This window comes from Anomalospiza imberbis, chromosome 18 (assembly GCF_031753505.1).
Source record: "Anomalospiza imberbis isolate Cuckoo-Finch-1a 21T00152 chromosome 18, ASM3175350v1, whole genome shotgun sequence".
Taxonomy (NCBI): Eukaryota; Metazoa; Chordata; class Aves; order Passeriformes; family Viduidae; genus Anomalospiza; species Anomalospiza imberbis.
In genome coordinates this window covers 10201066-10222681 of record NC_089698.1, presented here as the reverse complement: position 1 = coordinate 10222681, position 21616 = coordinate 10201066, and the positions used below count along the sequence as shown (strand labels likewise).

Here is a 21616-nt window from a genome sequence, read left to right as displayed (position 1 = left end):
TTAATTAATTCAGAGCTCTGGGATGAAAAAAAATGACGGATACTCTGTGGCTACTCATTAACTAAAGCAAATGCTTGTAAAGACAGAGGCAGCTGGTGGCATCCCTAAATCAGCCCAAACCAGCCATGTGGATCTCCAAACAGATCCACAGGCCCCTCTGAATCCCCAAATGGATCAAGCACCAAGATTTGTGGGGGCACAGTGAGCTCCCCAGGGCTTCTGATAAATCACTGAGGGTGCTGGGTTTGTGCCTCAGTTTCCCCACTTCTCATCCTGCCCCTGTGAATAGCCAGGAGCAAGGAATGGGTGGAAGCAGCCCCACAGCCAGAGAATGCTGTGAGATCTTCACTACAGAAACAGGCAAAAAATTGAGCAGTTTTCTGCAGCAGGAACAAACATTATGGCTAATGAAAGTCCTAATGCAGAGCAAACGACACTTTGGTGGGGGGGACACTCAGACTCCAGCACCCCTCAACACTTGATGATGCAGGGCTTGAATTACCACTGAGATTACACTATCATAAAAACTCAATTGCTTAGTGCTTTTAATACACTTTGGGAAAAAAATAAAAGCTCTGCAAAATGAAACTGCAGGCTAATGCTTCAGTTGTGAGCTGTGAATAATGAGTGCTTCTGGTGCAGTAAATCCAGTGTGCAAGAGCAGCATGGCCCCACGAGCACCCACATCCTCATCCTCACTGCTCCTCCCAAGGATTTCATGGATCAGCAGCAGCACCGTGAGAGGATGTGGCACACCTTGGGCTCAGTGGCCCTTCTACCTCAATGCAGACAGAAATAATACAATTTCCAGGATGTCTCATTGTCACTAAGCTCAGATACCTGCCCAAAGACATCCAGGGACACAGGAGAGCAGGGAGCAACATCTGACCATGCAGCCACGGGTGGTTTCTGCAGAGCCCTTCTCCCTCTTTCCAGATAAAGTCTTTCGTCTTTGATGTGGCAGCTTTCTCCCTTGCACTGATTTGACTTCAATTGTTCCTCCGCGATTATCATCAAAGTCTAATTAAAAGTGTGCTTTAGATTATTGTTGTGGTTGGCCTGAAATCTGAAGATATGAAATGTGCTTTCTTGCTCTTTCTTTCCAGCATCTTTAACTGAACGGAGAGGCTTTAATCCCAGAGACGGTTGAGCAGGCAGGGCTCAGAAACCCCAGCTGCTTCATTTACAACGTTTCATTCATTTTTCTCCTCTCAAGTGGTCAGGGACTAACGACAAGCTGATAACGGGGCTGTGTCCTAATGAAAGCAGTGCTGCTGAGCTGATCTAGCATGGGGAGAGGGGAATTGCTGAGGGCGATTCCCAGCAGACCTGGTAGTACAGAGGAGTGCTGGCAGGTCTTGGAAGACTCAAGGGGGCTGTAAGAGCAAGCCCTGGAGTAGGAACGAACTGCATGTTTGTCCCTGCAAGCTCACACAGGGATTTCATGCGATTGCACACGTTTTCTGCACACATATTAAGCCATTGAAGCCCCCCCGAGCTCTCACAGACCCCAGAAGGGCTCAGCAAACATCCACGGACAGCCCCCCTGCCAGCCCCGTGTCCCAGGGTGGCCCCGCTGACGGCCCTGGCTCCTACCTGCGTGACCTGCGGTGGGCATGGTCTCGTCTGTCCCTCCCCTTGGCACAGCCATTGCTGCTGGCGGGCTCCCTGACCACGCAGCTGCTCAGCTTCTCGGGCCGTCTGTCCTCCGCAGGGTACGGCAGGCAGCTGAGCGTCCCACTGCCGGGGCAAGAGGCGACAAAGAGCCATCAGGAGCTGTCCCTTCAGCTGGGGTCATTCCCCATGTCCTGGAGAATCTCCTTTCCCTTTTGCAGGTAGGAGCTGTGAAGGAGAGCTGCAGGTTGCTCTCAGTGCTCAGCTCAGCGCTGGGAAGTGCTCCCATAGGGCTCTGGAATGCCCCGTTCCCAAGCCAAGCCGCACCCCAGCCCAGGCATGCTGTGCTCGTTGCTCAGGCAGAGATGCCGCGAGCAGCCAAGGAGCAGCTGGACAGCACAGGGCCAGATCCAATCCAATGGGAAAGAATAACAGGAGCCAGTCAGGACATCTTCACCTGCACTGTGGGGTTTAGATCACCAGCTCTGCAGAGACTTTGCACAGATTTTGCACTCTGATAGAAAAAAAACCACAACCCTTTCTCATTGCAAATGTAGTTTTCCAAACCTGCTAATGCCTTGATAACACCTTGCCACACATCCTCATCCTTAACTGGCAGCAAACTTCCTACAAATAAGGTGCTGGGCTTGTGAACACACGTGGTCCTGCTGACAGCTCAACCTTGAGAACCTGGGACAGGCCAGCAGAGTTAAGAGGAACCACCTGGGCCAGGTCAGTGCCTGCAAGAGCCCTGAGAGCTGGTAAAGAGCAGAGCAAAGCAGGGAAAGCCTGGAGGGAGTGGTTTCTAAGAAATACTGGGGCTTGTGCAAGCTGAAATGGAGTAAAGAAGCCGCTGAATGGAGAAAACAAACCCAAACAAGGCTGCGTGCAGACACTCAGGAGGAAAGTAAATAGGTTTCTAGGCCCTGCAGATATTTATTTCAAAGAATGAAAAGATTAATGAAAAGCCATAAACCATACCCAGCAGGGGTGCTGAAAACGCTGCGGTTTAGTGTCATCCAGAGCATTATGGAATAGATAAAGCAAACGTAGGCATGTCCAGGCCCAAACAGGTTGTGGGGTGATACCCTGAGTAGGCTGGGCTCAGCTGGCACTAAAAGTGTCCCCATTTTAAAGCCAATCCCAGGACTGGGCTGTGGGTGCCACTTTAGGGTCAGCTCTGCAAAGTCCTGTGACGGTGTCTGCCACCAGACCTACCTCCTCTCCTTGGAAAGCAACACTCTGGAGCCCTCTGGCCATGTGGGTCCCACCAGAGCAGGGGGAGGCTGGGATGTCCCCCTGCCAGCCCTGCAGCCACAGTGAAAGATGCTTTGGCTGCAGAGACCACCACAGCCATCACTCATGGAGTGTGGAGACAGGAACAAGGCCCAGGGCCAGGTGTGTGCTGCACATCTGGGGGTTAAGTGGGGGCAAGAGGGTGGTTAAAGAGCAATGGCACGTTAAAAAAGCCCCAGTTAGGCATGGTCAGAGCCTTGCATGCCCCAGGGAACATCCTGCTGCCTGCCTCAGCCATGAATAATACTCCTTGGGGTTGGAGTTGGCACAGGAACACCTGCAGAAGGGACACCCCTCTCTTCCCACCTCTCTCTCAACAAGCATCCACTTTCTCTCATAGCCAGCTCCTCCTTGGAGTCCGTTTTGTAATGCCTTAACACTTAAGGATATTCACAGCCAAATAAAAGGGACAGGAATCAGTGGGGGGAAGCTGGGTGAAATGTTTCTGGCCCAGAACATGCAGGAGCTGAATAGTCCCTCTTGCTTTAAAAAGTCTGTTTGTAATAAATCCCCCAGTCGCTTCCCAACATCTCCATTGTTTTTAACCATCCAGGAAGCTACATGGTTAATCATTTTGTGTGTGCCAGCTAATTGGCTTGTGGCCTTTCCCAAACCCCTTTTAAGAACAGCCTTCTGAGGCTCAATCATTAGGATCCATTAAAAACGTCCCCAGATTAATGACCTGTGCAAAGTCTGAGCTGGATGCACTCCAGCAGCAGAGGCAGGAGGGATCCTCCCCAGGCTGGCAGCAGGCTGGAACACCACTGCCAGGACCTGGACACATCCTTGTTCACCCAGCCTCTAATGGGATTTCCAGGTCCTGGGGTTAAAACATATTGGCCTCGAGGCAATCAAGGACTCCTGTCCTGCAATGTGCCAGGAACCATTTCTTCTGGGCTTGGAAGTAATTATTGATGGAAATAATTATTCTCCAATTCCATCAAAGGCTGGCTTCCATTCAACCAAATGTTCTCCTCTGATGGATGCTGAGAGTCACTAATGCTTTAAACTGGCTTTAATCCCCTGGCGTGGAGCTCCATAGACATTGATTGAATATATATATATATATATATATAAACACTTTCTTTTCTTATTGTCTTTCGTGTCTTTCATGACTGATATAAAAGTGATGCAATTTGGTGTGAATGATCTCTGTGGCCTCAAAGGAGGGATTATCACACCTTCCCTGCTGTTTGTGCCTGCAGCAGAAAAGAAGAAGCCTCTGTGGGTGTTTTTGCTGGAGCTGGCCCAGGGAGAGCAGCGGGGATGCTCAGCAGGATGCTGCTGGGAGCACGGGACTCACTCAGCCCAGGGGGTGTGCCAGAGGAGGCAGGAAGAAGAGGAGAAGGAGGGATGCTGGCTGGGGGGCAGCACTGCTCCAGCACTCATAGTGAGGAGCACGGCCTCTCTCCCCAGTGTGTTGGTTGCATGTTTGTCCCTAAGGATGCACTCACTCCTGGCCATGGGCAGTCAGACCAGGACAAGGCAGCTGCCCACCCATCCCACCTGTCCTCCAAGGTTCTCCATTTCCACTTGGCAATTTGATCACTTGCACTAGTTTTTCTTTTCACTTCCTTTCTCCTGTGCAGAAATCCAGCCGATCCATCAGACCTGTCCAGAAGCAGCACAGCTACTCCTGATGGGAAACCCCCCACAGTAGGGCACCTTTGGGCTGCCTGCCACTCACTCAGTGTAGAACATGCTCTGTGCAACCACCCACCACAGCTGGCTCATCCTGTCCCTTCCCATCCCGGCAGTCTCTGGTCCAGGAGGGGGTTTTGGGCTCATGGCAAATTTTGCCAATGCCGCAGTGGCTGGAAGAGAAGCAGCAGGCACGTAGTGCCCTTGACTCTCCACCAGCACAAGCCTCTCACAGCCCAGCTTGCCCACCTGCACACTGCAGTGTCAGATTTGGGTTCTCACATGTATTCCCTCTCTTAACAGAATGTGCTGGCAGTAGAGGGTCATGATCTATTGCCTACCCCAATACAAATGATGCAGGAAAGGTCACTGATGGGAAGGAACCCAAACATTCCTTATCTGAAGGCAGATGAAACCACCATAAACCACTATGGCCACATGGAGGAGAAGGGATGGGTGGCTCTTTGCTGCTGGCAGTGCCCTGAGGACAACCCACTCTGCTTCCCTTGCCTGGGGAAGGGATGTCACCCCCAGTGTGTGGGGATACCATGGAGACCAGTCAATGACTGCCCTTGCTCACAGACAGATCCTGGCACTGCCCACAGATTACGGGACAAAGGCACAAAGCGTTTGCTGCCTCAGGGAGCAAACTCCCAAACCATGCCCATCCCTCCATCCTGGGCTGCCATGCTGCATGCCATGGCCAAATGCCATCTCATCAGGCCATGAAATGTGGCACTTGGTGACGCACACTGCTCAGGGAGTGAGCCCAGCGACACCCGTCCCCCCCGGCCCCGCAGTGACAGCAGTCAGGGGGGGTTTGCTGTGCACTTGACGTTCCCTGAGTGCTGCCATCCCAGGGCACTGCCCCCCACAGGCTCCCGTGTCCCAGCCCAGCTCCCCTGGCCCTGCAGCTGTCTCCTGCCACAAACCTTCCATCAATCAGCTTTTTCCCCGCAGTAACTCATCTCAAAAGGAGATAAAAGCAGGAAAATTGTCTCCCTAGTGACCGACCGGGGAGACAATTCAGCTGCCTGACTGTGGCACCAGACCATCTCCCCACTCAATTGTGCTGTCCCTCACCTCCACGGGATGGATCCCAGCAGTTCCAGCCGTCAGTGGCCTTGTGCAGCCCCTGTGTCCTTCCCAGCTGCACTGCAAGCAGCAGTGTAAGCAAACTGGGGCTGGACCATGCTAACCAAGCAGTTTTTGGGGATTTTTTTATCCTTTATTTTCCTTTGCACATGCAGCTGGGTTGGGTGCTGGATGCACAAGCACTTCAGAGGCCCTAGGCACTGAGTGCTCTTGGCAGACCTGCACTGGCAGCACTTCCAAGGTCAGAGGATTTGGGATAGCCAATACAGAAACTTTACTACATTCCCTGCTTCAGCCCTAGCTGGCTTCATGTTCCCATCATCTCTATACCCTCAGTGAAAAGGCAGGAGCAGCTTCAGCCAACCAAACCCCCAAACAAAAAAGGCTAAAACATCTCTGATGAGCCTAAAAGCTGTGAATGTTTCACTGGCATTACATGATGAAGGATGGACACCTTGCCTGGAACTGAGAACATCAGGACATGGCATCCTGAGGGGAGGCTGGAGAAACTCCTGTGCCTGTAGCTGCTTGCACCAGGGATGTTCTTGCCACTTCTCCTGAGTAACATGCAAAAAGTGCATGGACAGGTGACGGAATATCCCATCCTTCCTCTCCTTTCCTCACCTGGAGGTTTTGGCTGTGCAAGAGAGGGCAGTGGTGGGCCAGGATCCCCGCTCTCCCACATCCCTGCACTCTCTGCCACAGCCATATCACATGTGCTTCTGTCCTGGACTCTAGTGAGGGTGATCTGAGCTGCGCAAAGTGTTTCTAAAATCCACCCTTTGGGCTGAGAAGCCTTTTGGCACTGGCAAAATGAGCCTGTGATTTTCTCTTTCACTCTCTGGGTTTGCTTATCTGATTGAAAATGGTCAGACCATTCCCTTGTCCCCTGAGAGGGAGGGGACAAAAAAACTGTTGTAAAGACATTTCCCAGGAAAAACTCCAGCAGATGTGTTTATGTAAAGCTCTTTGAAATACGCACTAAAAATACCTCTTCAAAATTAGGAGATGGGGAATATTGTGAGTGCTTCCCACAAGCACACACATACACACACAAACACCCGTGGCAGGTTCTTTGCCCACCTCATTCAACCCGTTATTATTAGTGCAGCAGGAGCCCTGCAGTTTGTTATTCAAAATTATAATAGCAAATCACCGAGATATTTTCCTTGATTACACAGACTCCAAGCCAGTTCAATTTTAATCTTCTCCCTGCTATTTTTTTCTGTGTATCAGCAGAGGCACCAGCTGCAGAAAGGCACATGGGTTTCTTGAGGCAGTTCAAATGCACAAGAGAAACACAAGTCTGTACTATACATTTTTCATAAGATTTTTGCCAGTTGTGATTCTTCTCCCCCTCCTGCTCCTGGGAACCCTGTGTCCTGGCACAAGTCTGGATGCGGCTCCTTTTCCTTCTTGCACTCCAGAAAGGTTTAAGGACCGCTCTCAGCACATCCCGGGCCAAAAAAGCAGCTTGGCTCTTTCTTTTCCAGCAGTTGATTTACTATGCATGGTTGGATTAGAACAGAGGAGCTTCCCTGCTGGAAGAGGCCGCGGTGGCAGCGCAGGATCAGTGCCAGATGCTCCGGGGGATGCTGTGAGGTGGCAGCCCAAGGAGAGGGCTCTGTCCCAAGCACCAGCTGGCAGCAGCGGTGGCTCCGGCTGTGCAGCAGGGGATGGACAATCCCTGCAGAGGGAAAACTCCACGGGGGAAAGCGATACCTCCGCGAATCGCCTTCTTAGGCAGGGTCAGGCACGAGGGTGAGCACAGCCTCTCCCTGCTCCCCACGGCTCGGTCTCCTCCTTCCCAGGGGCACCAGGAGCCCCATCCCCTTCCCCCTTCCTTCCCGAACACCTTGCAGGGCTCGGTGTCCCTTTCCCTCGCTGTCAGCAAGCCAGGATGGCTCCGCTGACTGCCTGCCAGCGACAACAGCGAGAAACCTGAGGAATATGGCACATGGTCACATTGTTTCTAGAGAAAACCTGGACTGCTGCCCCATCTCGAACGGTTTCTACGGCATCTTGTGCCTCCCTCGCTGCCGGCTCGGAGGTCCCTGCGGAGCTTCCTGCCCGTCAGCACCTGCACACTGCCGAGCCAGGCTTGCTCTCAGGGGGACAATCCTGTGCCTTTCCTGTCCTCAAATCCTCCTCCTTAGACAAACACCGCGCGGGTTCCCATGTCTGTACAGGAGCCAGTTTTCTCCTCCATCAGGAAATATGACGAGAGGAGCTTTGGCTGTTTCAGGTGCCCACAAATGCAGACATAAGTGCTGACATGCTGCCCCATGGCACAGCAATCTGGCACATCCCTGATCACAGGATGACACATCCTGTGATCACCCAGGATGATCACATCCTGATCCTGGGTGACCCAGAGGTCTGGGGCTGAGAGCTTATGCTAAATCACACCATTGCCCCACGGCCACTCTCCTCCCTGCTGGCCCCAAACAGCACCCCTGGCTCCTTTCCTTGCCATCACCCCCAGGCAGCCTGCAGCAGCCATGAAGGGGGTAAGCTGACAGCCAGGCATGGGGGCAACCTGAAACAGCCTTGCAGAGCTTGTGATTAGGAAAAGTCTGGATCTGAGCTCACGTTTCCCATTAAACACTTGCCCACAAGCAGCACAGGGCAAAACCAAGCTGGGCAAAGGTCAGGACCAAGGAGCTGGGAGGGAGCGGCTGTGGTTGGGCACGTCTCAACACAGCATGGGGAGCCAGTAGCTGAGGATGATGCTTAACGCTTTAGGAAGGGTTTAACAAAAAAAAAAAAAAAAAAGAACTCATGCATGTCCTAAAAAAGAAGTGCCTTGGCACCACCTGCAGTATGGTCAGGCTGGAGGGCACCTTCACACCCAAGGGACTGCACAGTGCCAGCCTCTGCTCCTGGGACCATCAGATGTGCCTGCTCCCCCCATTGTCCAAACCCCATACTACTTGGCATGGCAAACAGCAGTGAAATAGTGAATTTGCCAATAACAACTCGTTAAATTTTAATCAAATAGGGAATTGTAAGCACACAGTTACCCGCAGCTCCTGGGAGCACTGAGAGATCACTTTAAAAGTGCATTAGTAATTAGGCACTTTGGAAGCAGCAAGGAGAAGATGGCTGGAGAAGATCCACTTGGAGCAGCAATGCTTTCTTTTCCATTCACATAAAGTTTTTCCTCCTCTCCCTTAGTTTCTTTCCTTTGAATTGTCAGTGGAAAAGGAGAGAACACACTGGAGGTCCCAACACTCAGGTAACTCCAAGAACACAACATGTTCATGCAGCTGCCACCTGCCTGCAGAGCTGCCCTGGAAATGCCTCTAGTTGAGACTCTCTGCTGCCCCATCCTTCCACCCAGGCTGGGGACAGGGACACCCAGGTCACCAGATGCTGTTCATAAACCAGCCCCATGTGCCAGAACACAGGCATGGTGCTCACTATAGAACAACGATTCCCAAGGGCTCAACTTGAAATGACTCCAACACTAAAAAATGCTCAACAAGCCTCAGGACAGACTCAGGCATGCAGCCAAATGGATGTCCCCCGCTTGGGTGCCAAATGGGTGTCCCCAACCAGGGCATCACCTGGCCAGGGTCTGGTGAGGAGGGGTTCCCTGGCCATCCTTCTCTTTGGGATTTGTCTCCTGAACATCCAGCCCTCTGTGATGCACAGGGCTGCGCCGCCAGGGCCACCTGGGGCCAGGAGGGCTCCATGACATTGTGAAGAGCAGATGTCCTCACACAGAGAAGTGTGGGCAGAAATTAGCTCCCGTGGAAAGGAATTAACCAACGGAATCCTGCTGCTGAGCAATGAGCCTGCAATGATCCCAGCCCAGCAAGGGATGTGGAAAGTGGACTTTAAACTCCCACCCTCACTTTCTGACAGGGGCTTTTTATGGCTAGAAAGGCCCTTTGCCTCCCTGTGTGTGCCGTGACAGCTGAGCTGGGAAGCTCCTGAACTGCAGCTTCATGGGTGGGAGTGTTTCGTTTGACTACAATCCTCTTTCCCTGTAACGCCCCCTGGTCTGGTGGGAAACACCTCAGTGGTCAGGCTGCCTGCCCAGGAAGGACTGGTGGGGAGGTTTTGAGTAAAGGAGAGTTTCTGGAAGGGAAGACAGGACCTTTTCTCCTCCCACTGTGCTTCAAGGAGGAAAAGATTGGTATAGCTGTGCCATCCCTGCCACACACAGGGCTGTGGGGTGCTCAGTGCTCTGTGGGAGTCAGAGCCAGAAAGAAACCTCCTGTCTGCTCTCGGGTAGGAGGTCCCAAACCATCCATACCATCCTGCAACTCTGGACATTCTGTTAAATCATCCCACAAAAGAAAAAAACGGGGATATTTGTCGGCTTGCTCTTTCCTAGGGGGAAGATTTGGAAGAGGCAGGTGAGTCTCCATGGCAGACCCTGCCAAGACAGGCTGCAGAGAATCATTTCAGTTTCCATCCCATCCACCTTTAATTGGGTGTAATAATAATTTTATTGCTTGCTGGGATTTCTGAGGCTGAACTAATATTTGTAAAATGCTTTGCTATCCTCAGCTGAAAGGCAATCTAGAGTGCCAAAGCCCTGGTGTTATTCACATTTGGATAATCCAGAATTATTCATAAACAAAATCAAGATTATGCAAATATATTCATTAGTTCTCAGAATACCTCCAGGAAAATAGAGGAATTAGTTTTGTTAACAATTATGTATTATGTAAGTGTGTGTCTAAGCACGCACAGCCCCGGTGCTGGGGCACATTCACCTGGGACTCATCCCAGGATCCCAGAGGGCTGGAGAACAAAGGTTTGGCCCGTACAAAGCCACCACCTCAATTTTGGGATATGCTGATGCCCCACAGCAAAGCACAGCACACAGCACAGAGCCCTGTGCCCTGCCAAGGTCCCCCTGGCTGCCCCAGTGACACCCCCAGTATCCCCTCCGTAGCCCCACAGACAGCCCACGTGTGAGCACCATCACCTTAACCCCCCAAACCAGCCTTCCCCACCCCAATGAGGGCTTCCACAGTACATGCAGGGCCAAGAGGCTGTGGATTTGGGATCTGGGGCAACCCCCTCACCCAGAGCCTGCCCTCTGTGCCCAGCACAAGCCCTCCCACAATGCCAGCTTGTGCCCAGCCTGGCTTTCAGCAGTGTGTGACCGTCTGTTTGGGATGTGCTGGGAAATGGGAGATAAAGGTGCAGTGAAAATACTGCATGGTTTAATTAATGCCACATGCCTTTCACTCTATAGGTTGTGTGGATGGTTAATTATTTTTATAAAGAAAATAATTAGTCCCAATCAAGGCAGAAGCTCTCCAGAATTACAGCTCATTAACCGCTCTCACATTTTTCTGTTCTATAAAAAGTCATGTGGTGCTGATGAAGATTACAGACCCTTGGAATCAGCATTAAATACAAATTCAGACAGCGTTACCATCCTATTACCATCAACTGCATCGACTTGGCTTCGGTAATTGCAGCTGGAGATGAAGGGCAGGGATTTCTGCTCCACACAATCTCTGGAAACAAGCACCCTGCCCATCAGTTTGCTGCAAACAATGTGACACCAATCCCTGACTTGGCTGAGTGCAGCCCTGAGGAGATGACAGCCACCAAGGAGAGAGGGAAAAGCTTTGCTGGCCATGTGAAGATGAGGAGTGCTCAGTCCCCCGTTTGCAGTGGGGCTGCTCCTACACACAGCAGGAAGCACCCTGAATCTGCCCTTTGGCAAAGCCACCAGTCCAGTGCATGCAAAGGGCCAGGAAACGCAGAGGGGACAAGGAGAAACCTTTAAGTAGTGGGATTATCCTCATGGGACATGGGGAAAATAGGGCATGGGGGATGCTCTTGCCAGGGATGGGGGAGCATCTGCAAACATCTCCCTCTGGGCCGTGCTAGTCCAGGCACCGGTCCAGTTCTATTGAACGTGGCAGAGACCTCGCTCAAAGCCTAATTGGAAGAAATCACAGCACATTAAAGGGAGTTCAGGTCAAATCAATAGCAGCGTGCTGGGGAGGGTGAGCGGGGGGAGCAGGGCTGTGCCTGAGTCTCAGTGCCAGCTCTGCAGGCAGGGCACAGGCTGTGTCCACGGGCTCCACTGCCTGCTTTTCCACCACAGGCAGGCGAAGTGAGACCCGCTGTCCTCTGCTCCGTGCAGGACAAACCCGGCAGCAAGGCAGGCTGAGGGCTGGCTGTGGCAGCCAGCAGTGGGAAGGGGTAGGGGAGCCACAAGTCCTTAGGATCCTGCTTTTTAGTTTCCATTAATCAGGGATGGATGTGCCCTGGGTGGCATTCACAGTCCGGAGAGCTGGCAGCCAGCACTTTGGACCACAAGCCTCCACTGCAAAATTAACCCACCCATCCCCGAGACACATCTCCCGTGCCGAGAGCCTTTGGGCATCTGAGCCCTCTTGGGGGGGACAGGGAAATTTAGGACTCTGGGTGGAAAAAAGCACTTGTGGTGAACTCCTGAGGCAATGGGGGAGTAACTACTGCCACAAGGCAGCACATAGCAGGAGCTAAACCTTCCACTGGCACATGCTGCCAGCGTTGTGCCTTCGGCTCTGCCCCTGCAGGTGCAGAGATGCTCCACACTCATGGTGAGGGCAGGGTTAGAGACAGGGACCCTTGCAGCCTGGATTCACCAAAACATCCAAAACCCCTCCAAAAGATATGAGAAACATCCTTCACCCTCACTGGCTCCTGACTCACATGTGGGAAGTGTTTGGGAGAGCACAAGAACTGGTCCAAAACCACGCCAACAATTTCTCCAGCCACGAGACAGAACTGAATCCATGCATTTGGGGATGTTCAGGGATCCTGGAGGAGATGCAACCAACATATCCTGTGCCCTGCAGAGCTCAGCCCCACACAGGGACTGAGTGGGGGTCCCACTCCAGGGGCCAGAGGAGGTCACCAGGAGACCAAGATTAGGAGACACAGGGCCCACAACCCGTGGGTTCTACCATTCCCCAGCAGGTCAGGCTGCAAACCTCCCCATTTCAGGGGTTACAACACAGCTCCCTTTGTTCCTCCTCCACTGGCAGTGCCCACCCAGACCCCCTGCACCTCCCTCTCTGCGGCATTATCCTCCTGCCCCTCTGCTGTGTTGGCCCTGCACCATCACCCTCTAACCCTGCCAAGGCATGGCTGATGGGCAGACAAAGGCAGGGATGGGGTGGAGATAAGGGATAACCACAGAGGCTGCCCCACACCCAGGGAAGGGCAGGTGACTCATGACAAGTTTTGTTGCTTTGGGGTTTTCTTTTCTGTAAGTTGGCAGTCTTGGAATTTTCAGGAGAATAAAAGCCATATCCCTTCAAAGAAGTGCTGAAGCCAGTTGTCTTCCTTGTCCCCATCATAGCAATCCTGACCAGGCTGAGCAGGGGGATTTGGAGAGGGCAAATGCTTTACAGGAAATATGTTCTCTGAGTAAAAGCACCAGCCACAGGAGTAGATCTGCCCAAACCCCAAAGTGCCTCCTGCACCCTCTGGGTCCCAGCCATGTCCATGCGCTGACAGAGCAGGGTTGCTCTGCTGGCTGCAGCTGATGGAGCTGTGGAGAATAAGTTCTGTCATATTTACATGCTCTTACAGATTGGTGTTACACTTGCACAGCTCTGGTGGGCAGGGGATTGTACAGCAGCTCCAGCTGACCCACAGATTAATGCAGCAGGAGCTCTTTAACTGTGAAATCTCTCTTAATGCAAAAATATTTCTCTTGCTGGGCAGTAGCTAATTCTTCATCCTGATGGTAATGTAGCCCAAATCCCAGCCTCCTGCCCCACTCTGTTCCAGTCACCCTCCAACACACGTGGGCACAGAGATAAATTCAATACAAGCAGCCCTTTGCCAAAGTGCCGTCAAGTTCCAGCGGGATGATGCGCTGCTGGAATTTGATGTTAGTGGCAGTGCAAACCTATTTTCTCATCACTGCCTGTGGGTCTCAGAGCACTTCAGCCACCCTGTGGGCTGCGAGACAGGCACCTGACCCCAGCCCTGAAACCCAGCAGCAGAAAGCCCCCACAGCCCATTCCAGCAAGTGACAGCCTCCCCTGCCCCAGCGAGGAGAGAGAAGAGCAGCCCCACAGGCAGCAGGACCCTGCCCACAGCATCCACTCTGCCCACCCAGGCACCCACTTGGGGGTGAACGAGGAGATGCCCCCAGCTGGGGCTGGGCAGCAGCTGCTTCTTCTTCCATTAATGACAAGACATAAATTAAACATGCAGAGTTAAACGGGTCATCCGTGGAGCCCCAGCCTCGCTGCCTCCATACCAGAGACTCATTTCAGCCCGCCTCAAACACCAGTACAGTTTTTAATAGAGTTTATTTTGCCACTTGCATTATTTTTTGTAAGCCCTTCCTGCAGTCCCTGCTGTGTTGGCAGGGAAAGTGTTCCCGCCGCGTGCGAAAGAAATGGCTATTTTTAAACTCCCCGTGTTTGTCAGCGCTTTCAGCTCGAGTGCCTGATGGAGAAGCCAGTTTTGCAGCACCCGGTGTCCCGCAGAGGGTCGCGTGGCCTTTGCCAGGAGATGGTGGCACAGACGTGGGCGCTGTGCCTGGCCACGCTGCTAGGGGTGATGCTCCAGCCTGCTCATCCCTGGCACGTGCCAGATCCACACCAAAGCCCTGTTCCGGATGCCGTGCTGCTGGGACCCACCACTCCCACCACGTTTAAGGCATCACAACCTCTGTGCCTTTGCAGACACCTATGAAATCATCAAGCAAGGCTGCAAACACAAGCTGGCTCCCGGGATTTGGCCTTTCTCCCTGCCCTTTGCTGGGAATTTCAAAGAGCTCCAATCCAGGCATCAAACCCAGGCCTGTTTTCCAGCTGATGGCACCACCAGGGATTTGGGACCAGAGGAGGACCCAAGGGGGTAGGAGCTGTGTGGGTCACAGAGAAGACCTGTAGGTCACAGCAGACCCAGTCTCAGAGCAGCAAAGATCCTCTGGGGGATCATGCCAGAGCAGGGGCTGAGGCAAAAGCCCTGGCACCCTCTGCAGCTGAAATACTGGTGGGATTTTCTGGCCTGGGTCAGGCTTTGCAGTGATGAAGAGGTTTCAGTGCCCACAGGTAGAAAATGAAAGGAGAAAAAAAAAAAAAAAAAAAAGGAGAGAAAAGGAAAGGGTGGTCATGCATGAAATTATTTCATTTCAGTGACGCGGGGGTTGCATTTGATAAGTCCAGCTTATAGAGAAATGGAGGTATGGACAGGTACGGCCACCAGCCATGGAGGTGTGGGAAGGGGTAGGAATGCGGCTGAGCAGAGAAGGCCAGGGAAATCTCCCAAGCCTAGGGAGCCTGTTGAGAAGAGGGACCCCAGCACACCATGAGAATGGGACCTGCAGAGGCCCTTTCTGGGGTCAAGCTGCAGCAGGACAGGCTGTCCCAGATGATGGGGGCAGGATGGTGACAGCAAGGAGACATGAGCAGCCACAGGACCTGGCACTGGCAGAAGCTCCTTAGCAATCCCTGTCATCAAGGTCATCACTGCTATTTATTATTTAGGGCCTCACAGCCCTAAATATTCATTAGCAGGACTTAGTGGGAGGGGTGTGAACACGTGCATGGGGTTCAAGTGTCCTGCTCTCCTGCCTCTCCAGGGATGGAATAAAAGCAGGGATGGGGACTGGCTGGAGCTGGTGCTGCTACCTGAGCCAGGCAAAGATGAACTCCAGCCCTGCAAGACCCTAAACTGTCATGTTTTGCCCTGGCCTGGCTCTCCACACTCCATGAAACAGCCTCTCACAAGTGTGGGGATGCTGCTGAGGCAGGGAGGGGACCCCATGGTCAGTACAGACCCCCGAGGTGCCAGACCCCACCAGTGCTACCCTCACAAACCCAGCACCCCCAGCATCTGCAGACGGGGGGCTGCCTGGCAGCCAGGCCAATGGCTTCAGTGGGTTTGATCAAGGGTGAAATCAAATATTTATACAAAACCATCCTCCAGCCAGCCAGTGGAACTGTCCTCCCTTTTGCTTCCTTCCACCTGATTTCATCCCTCATCTTAAGAGATTGGATGCTTCCCCTGGCACAGCGTGGACACCACAGGCTCCCCCTTGGCCAGAGGTGGGGCAGCAGCAAATCCCGGATTTAGGGAGACCCCATCCCGTGTTTCCTCAGCAGCTGCTGTGGCCCTTGACTCTCAGCAGCAGGGCAGGTTGTGCCCGTGTTCTTGCTGGCGAGCGTGGGAGCAGGACCCATGGCTTGGGCACCAAGCAGAGCTCAGCAACGTTCTCAAGTGACTTTTACAGGTGAGAAATTACCTGTGCCCAAAATCACAGCGTCTCCCAGTGGAGAGGCCAGCAGGGTCACGGTGCCCAGCACCAGTCCAGAGGAGAGGCAGATGGACAGGGCCGGGGGAAAGGAGGAGGAGGATGAGGATGATGAAGGCTCTGCGAGCAGCAGGGAGTGGGTCCTGCGGGCATTCCCAGCTCTTCCCCTCACTCAGCTGCCCCCAGCCCCCCGGCGGTTCCGAGCTGCCTAATTAGCTCTCCCTGCTCCCAGCGCCGTCCAGCTGGAGCCGGAGGGCAGGGGCACACAAAAGCCTCGCTATTGACAGCCCCTCCGAGCAAGGGGCTTTTCTTCTCCCCCTCGCTTTTCTTTTCAAGCCCCTCTCCCCCCGCGTTGGGCCGGGGCCACGGGCTCATTAGCACTCGGGCTCGTTGGATGGAGGCAGCAGATGGCAGCCAGGCGGCTGGCGCGGCCGGCCCCGCCGCCGCCTCTTGCCGCGGAACAGATGCCCGGCCAGCAAGGGGGAGGATTAACGGGAGTGGGGGACCAGCGGCACTGCAGGGCTGCCAGCGGGGCTTCCTCCCCGGCAGCACACCCCACGTCCCTGCCGAGGGGCTGCCAGCCCGCTGGGGACTCGCGGCCGCCAAAGGAAGCCAGAGGTTGGGATGGCCAAAAGTCGCTGCTAAGGTCACAGGAGAACCGCAGCTGCTTTGTGCACTCGCTGGGGTACTGAGACCTCCGACACTGCAGTGCCGTGGCTGCTCCTGCCTTGTCCCAGTGCAGCGGGGAGGACACGTCACCTTGTCCCAGCACGTTTGCAGCAGCACCCCGACTCCTCTCCAAGATCACCCGCAATGGCAAACTATGGCTTAATCCCACTTCAGCAGCACATCCCTCCCCCTCCGTGCACGGTGCATCCCGGGGGATTAAGGGTTAAAGCACAAATCCCCAGCGCTGCCCTGATGTGACCCACTTAGACCATCTGGCAGGGAGGGATGCAGGAGCCTCCTCTCCCCAGCGCTGCCGGCGCTCACTCGGCATCACCGGCTGCCCCAGGAGCTGACACCAGCACCCGCAGGCCCCAGCCCCAGAGTGCCCAAAAGGGGATTTTGGCTGAGTTTCTGGGGACAGGGCAGCTCACACCAAAAGTACTGTGGCTGGCAGTGTGGCAGCACAGAACTAAACCACCCCCAGAATCATCCCGCAAGCCCCCACACTCCCACCAGCTCCAGTTCCTGGGATACCCTGGAGCATTTCCCGCCTGGATGTCCCCAGGTCCCGGCACCGGTGCTGATGGAATTCTTAGCAGTGCTTGCTCCAAGTGGGACAGGGCTCCCAGCCCCACGCTATGCCCGAGGTCATGGCCAGGGAAGAGATGCAGACAAAAGCTCAGCCCAGAGGGAGGCAAGCAGATCCTGCTCTGGGGCTGCGGCCAGAGCATGGAGTTCATACCCATCCCCAGAGGCCAGTGGCACCTTTACACAGCAGATTTTAAAAGCTTTTTCAGTTCACCTGAGCCAAAGCCCCATCCTCATGGCCCAGTGAGAGATACTGAGGGCACCACAGAGGGGCTCAGGGCAGGGTAGGTGCCTGTCCCTGACCCCATCCCTCCCCAGCACACTGGGCACAAAACCCCCTCAAATCCCACACTGGGATTTTGTATATGCTGGAGCACTTCCCCTGCAAAGGCAAGCTCTGGGTCAGCCCCAGCCTTTGCCAGCCTCCCCTCACCACACAATCTCTCACCCTCAGCTGCACAGCAAAGTCCCACCAGGCCCCGTGTGGGCAAAGGTTAATTGGAAAAGCCCCTTTCCCCATCATCTCAGTTTTTCCTTTCACTCTGCAAACTGGTCAATAATCCATTTACTTTGGCAGAGCTCTGCTCTGGGCACAAAGCTGTCTGGGGGGCTGGATTTCATGCCCCCACAGCCCCAGCAGGAGGGAAGGTATTAATGTACTCTTTTGTTCCAGGATGAACCGTGGGTTTAGCAAAGCTTTAACCCTCCCAACCTCCCAGACAGCTTGATGGGAATTTAGATGGAAGAGGCTTTACCTGCAGAAGCAGCAGGAAGGTAGTGGTGAGGGATAGGAGACAGGGAAAAAGTATCACTTTCTGTCCAGGTAACCCCATCACTGCCCCACAAGAATGCAGGATTGGGCCCTTCCCATTCTCAGAGCACCCTCCAGGATGCTTTGGGCTATGGACACTGCGGGGGTCCCTGGCAGGACCCCCATGCTGCAGCTGAGCCCCTTGACACTCCACGAGGGCAAAAGGCCAGCCAGTAAAACTGATGGGAGGTGGGCAGGACTGGCCTAGAAACCATGGCAGCATTTCCACTGCTGTGGGAAGCATGGGGCCAGATCCAGGGCAGGGTGTTTGCAAGGGACCAGCTGTCAAGTGTGGGAGAAAACAGGAATCCAGATGGTCATCTTAATATTTCATTTGGCTAACTGGTCTCCCCATCTCCTCTCTGGCACCACAGTCATTTGCTCTTAAATTAGTCAGGAGTATCGTCAGCGAAGAGAGGCTGATCCAAGCAGTGGCGCAGCGAAACCTTCCGGAAAAACAAACCCAGAGCGGAGCCAGGCATGGAGACCACTACAAGAGGAGCTGCTGCAAGCCTTGGGTCTGTTCTTGCCACAGATGGGGAGCAGGAGCCTGGCTCTGGCTACTGCTGGACTACGAGCCTAGGGCCAGCTTGGGGACATCACTGTGCAGCCCAGTGGGGACCCGCTGCAGAGCCCCTGGGGCTGTGAGATCTGGCATCTCAGAGGTGTGATCCTGCCCAGGCGGCAGCTCGGGCTCCTGGCAGAGCCCTGTGGGATGCGAGCCGAGCCGGCAGCACCGATGAGAAGAGCTGGGAACCAAGAGCATCTCTGTCCCCACAGCCTTTGGTGGCAGCCCCTGGGGCGGCAGAATCCCTCCGTGCCTGGGGCAGGGCGAGTGCAGCGAGTGCCCCGCGGACCACGGGGCGAGCCCCGCCGGGCTGGCCCCGCTCTGTGCAGCTGTCACACCGCAGGGGACATCCCCGGGCCCGGCCGGCACACGCCGCCAGGGGACAAAAGGAGCCAGGCTGCACTGAGCCGGCAGCGGCGTGGCCGGAGCACAGCCCGGCGTGGCCACCTGGATCTGCCGGGGCCACCACAAACCACAGCAAAGCCGAGCTGTTGGGGCCGCTTTGCTCTGTGCCAAGAGCTCCTGGACTGTTTCACTCCCACCAGAGCTGTCACTACCAACAGCATGGAGAGGTGCACACATTTGGGAACTTTTTAATGGATCTGCAACCACCCTGAGCTGCGGTGCTCAGCCCCACCACGATGTCTGCACAATCCAAACTGCTGGCTAGATAGAGCCAGGTATCATTCCTGGCACCCAGGCTGGCTGTATTTCCCCAAAATCCGAATTTGTTGCTTTATTACACCTCCAACAGCAAGATATTTAAGCAGCACTGCTCACTCAGGAACCTCCAAGCAGGAGTGTGTGTGTGAGTCAGCCCTCAGCCCTTCAGGTGCTGACCATACCCGATGCAGAGATGGAGAAAAACACGGTGGTTCCTCTCCGCCACAAAGGCTGAAGCCCTGCAAACGCTGCCTGTGGAAACAAGAGTTTCTTCTCAACTGGAGGCCGAACCCATTTTCCTACCCAGATTAATGGAAATCAGAGAGATTAGAAAAATTCACATTCAGCAGCTGGGCTGCAGGGGCAGAAGGGACCCCCATCCCCACTGCTGCTGTGGCTCACAGCCTCCACTGGCACAGGAAGCAGCTGAAATGGCTCATTCCAAAGGATCTCTCTCCTCCCTAGTACAGGCTGAGCCCTCAACACCCAGCCTCCTGCAGACCGAGCCCCTCTCCTCTACAGACACAGCACCTGCACGGAACTTTGGCTGCTTCCCCACACCAGCTGGGCAGAACCCAGCAGAGGAAAAGCAGAGCAAACATAGAGGAGAGCCAGCAAAAAAGTCCTTTGTTTATAAAAGCAGCACAAATAGGATATTATTAACAAATACTGAGACAATCAGCAAAATAAAGCTGGTCTAAATTAGAGTGTGCATGGCTGTGAGGAAGCCACGCGGACCTTTGCCTGTGTGACAGCCTGGCAGAGAGGCTCAAGGGGTACCTGCAGCCCCCTCGCCTCTTTTCATAGGTTTCTCTGTTGCTCAGCCTCTGGCAAACATGAGGGCATTGGCTTTCCTGGAGCAGGAGGACAGGACAGGTACTGGGTGAGCAAAGTCAAGGCTACTTGGCTGTGGGATGTGGGGGACACCACCCCCAGAGCTGTCCCTGCCCATGGCAGTGACCATGCTGCTCGTGCTGTGTGTCCCCGGGGGGCACCAGCCTCCCCTCGGTGACAAGGCAGGGTCGAGACCCAGGGAGCTGTTTCCCTCCCCAGGCTTCACCTCCCCAAGGGTCCGAGGTGAAAGGCTAACACAGAGACAAGGCCACCAGCAGGACACACACCCCAGCGCTCTGCACAGCGGGGATGGAGCTGGTGACACTTTCCAGCTGATGCCCTCCACACCTCTGTAGCCCAGCTAGAGCTTTGCAGACCCTCACCTTGCTCCCAGGCTCCAAGCATCACCGAGCCAAAGTTTCCCAAACCTGCTCTGGAACACAGCACCTGCCCAAGGAGGGGGCTCAGCCAGCCAGCATCCCCCAGCCTCAGGCATGGGGAGGGTGCCCCGGCTCCTCCAGCCACGAACTGCTGGTGGCGGGGGGACACTCAGGACTCTCCTTATGGTGGGAAGAGGACTAGAGGTGAGGGGTGCAGGGTCTCCCAGAGCCACCCCCCCGCCCTGCCCCGGTAGCCCTTACCTGGACAGCGGCTTGCGGGCGGTGATACTGGCCACGATGATGCTTTCGGGTCGCGGCGTGGCCACGGCTTTGAAGGTGCCTCTCCAGAACTTCTCGAAGAGCTGCTTCTCGCCCTGCTGCACACCAGCCATGGCCCCGGGGATGGCCTCGGCCGGCCCCGCCGCTGTCCGCGGTGCTGAGCGCTACATCCCCCGCGCCGCTCGGCCCGGCCCGCAGCCCGGCCCGCTGCGGGGAGTGCGGCCCCGGCCGCCCCCGCCTCCCGTTTTGTGCCGGCGGGGCGGGCAGAGGGGCCGGACCCGCCGCCGTCCCCTCCCCGGTACCGCCCCCGCCGCAGCTGCGCCCGGAGCGGAGGAGCCGAGCCCGGCGAGGGGGCGGCTCCGGGGGACCCGCGACCCCGCTCGGGTCGTGTCCGCTCCCCCGCACGCCGCTCACCCCGCCAGGTGGCTCCTGGGGGAGCTTCCACCCCCTCGCAGCCCCCAGGGCTGTCCGTGCGCCATGCCCATCCTTTCCTTCCCCAGCGGACAGGCCACTTCCAGCTCGCTGCCGGATCGGGGGCACCGCTGCACTTTGCCCTTTGCGGGGCACAGACCCTCCAGGGCACAGCGAGTCCCCGTCCCCCACAGAGGCTGCCAGTAGCCTTCGTGTTTGCCCAGTCCCGACCAGACACAAGTAAAGAAAGGGAGAGCCTGGAGCCACAGCTGAGGGAGAAAGCAGCAGGAGGCCGTAGAGACCGCTCTGTAACTCGTCCATTCCAAGACCCATATGGAACAGAGAATTCGAAATACAACCCCTTTCCCCCACTCTGCACCTCCGTTCCCATTTAACTGGGAAGGGGCAGGGATGGAGCATGCAGTTCCTCGGCTCCCGTGCAGTGGCAGGCTGCAATCTCACAGTGGGGTCCCAGCCAGCACAGGAAACAATTCCTCACCTTCCAGGCAGGATTTGGCCCG

The 21616-nt window shown here is 55.1% G+C and overlaps 1 protein-coding gene across 4 annotated transcripts in view; it reads right to left on the bottom strand.

Moving 5' to 3' along the window:
* Positions 1-20906, bottom strand: part of SRRM4 (serine/arginine repetitive matrix 4) — a 46459-nt gene extending 25553 nt beyond the window's left edge. For all 4 annotated transcript variants that reach the window (XM_068208924.1, XM_068208925.1, XM_068208927.1 and 1 more), the window contains exons 1-2: positions 20667-20906; positions 1597-1740 (exon numbers count right to left, since the gene is read on the bottom strand). In XM_068208924.1, the coding sequence (XP_068065025.1) occupies positions 1597-1740; positions 20667-20797 (275 nt within the window). In that variant the 5' untranslated portion in view covers positions 20798-20906. The remainder of the gene's footprint in view (positions 1-1596; positions 1741-20666) is intronic.
* Positions 20907-21616: the final 710 nt, after the last annotated feature.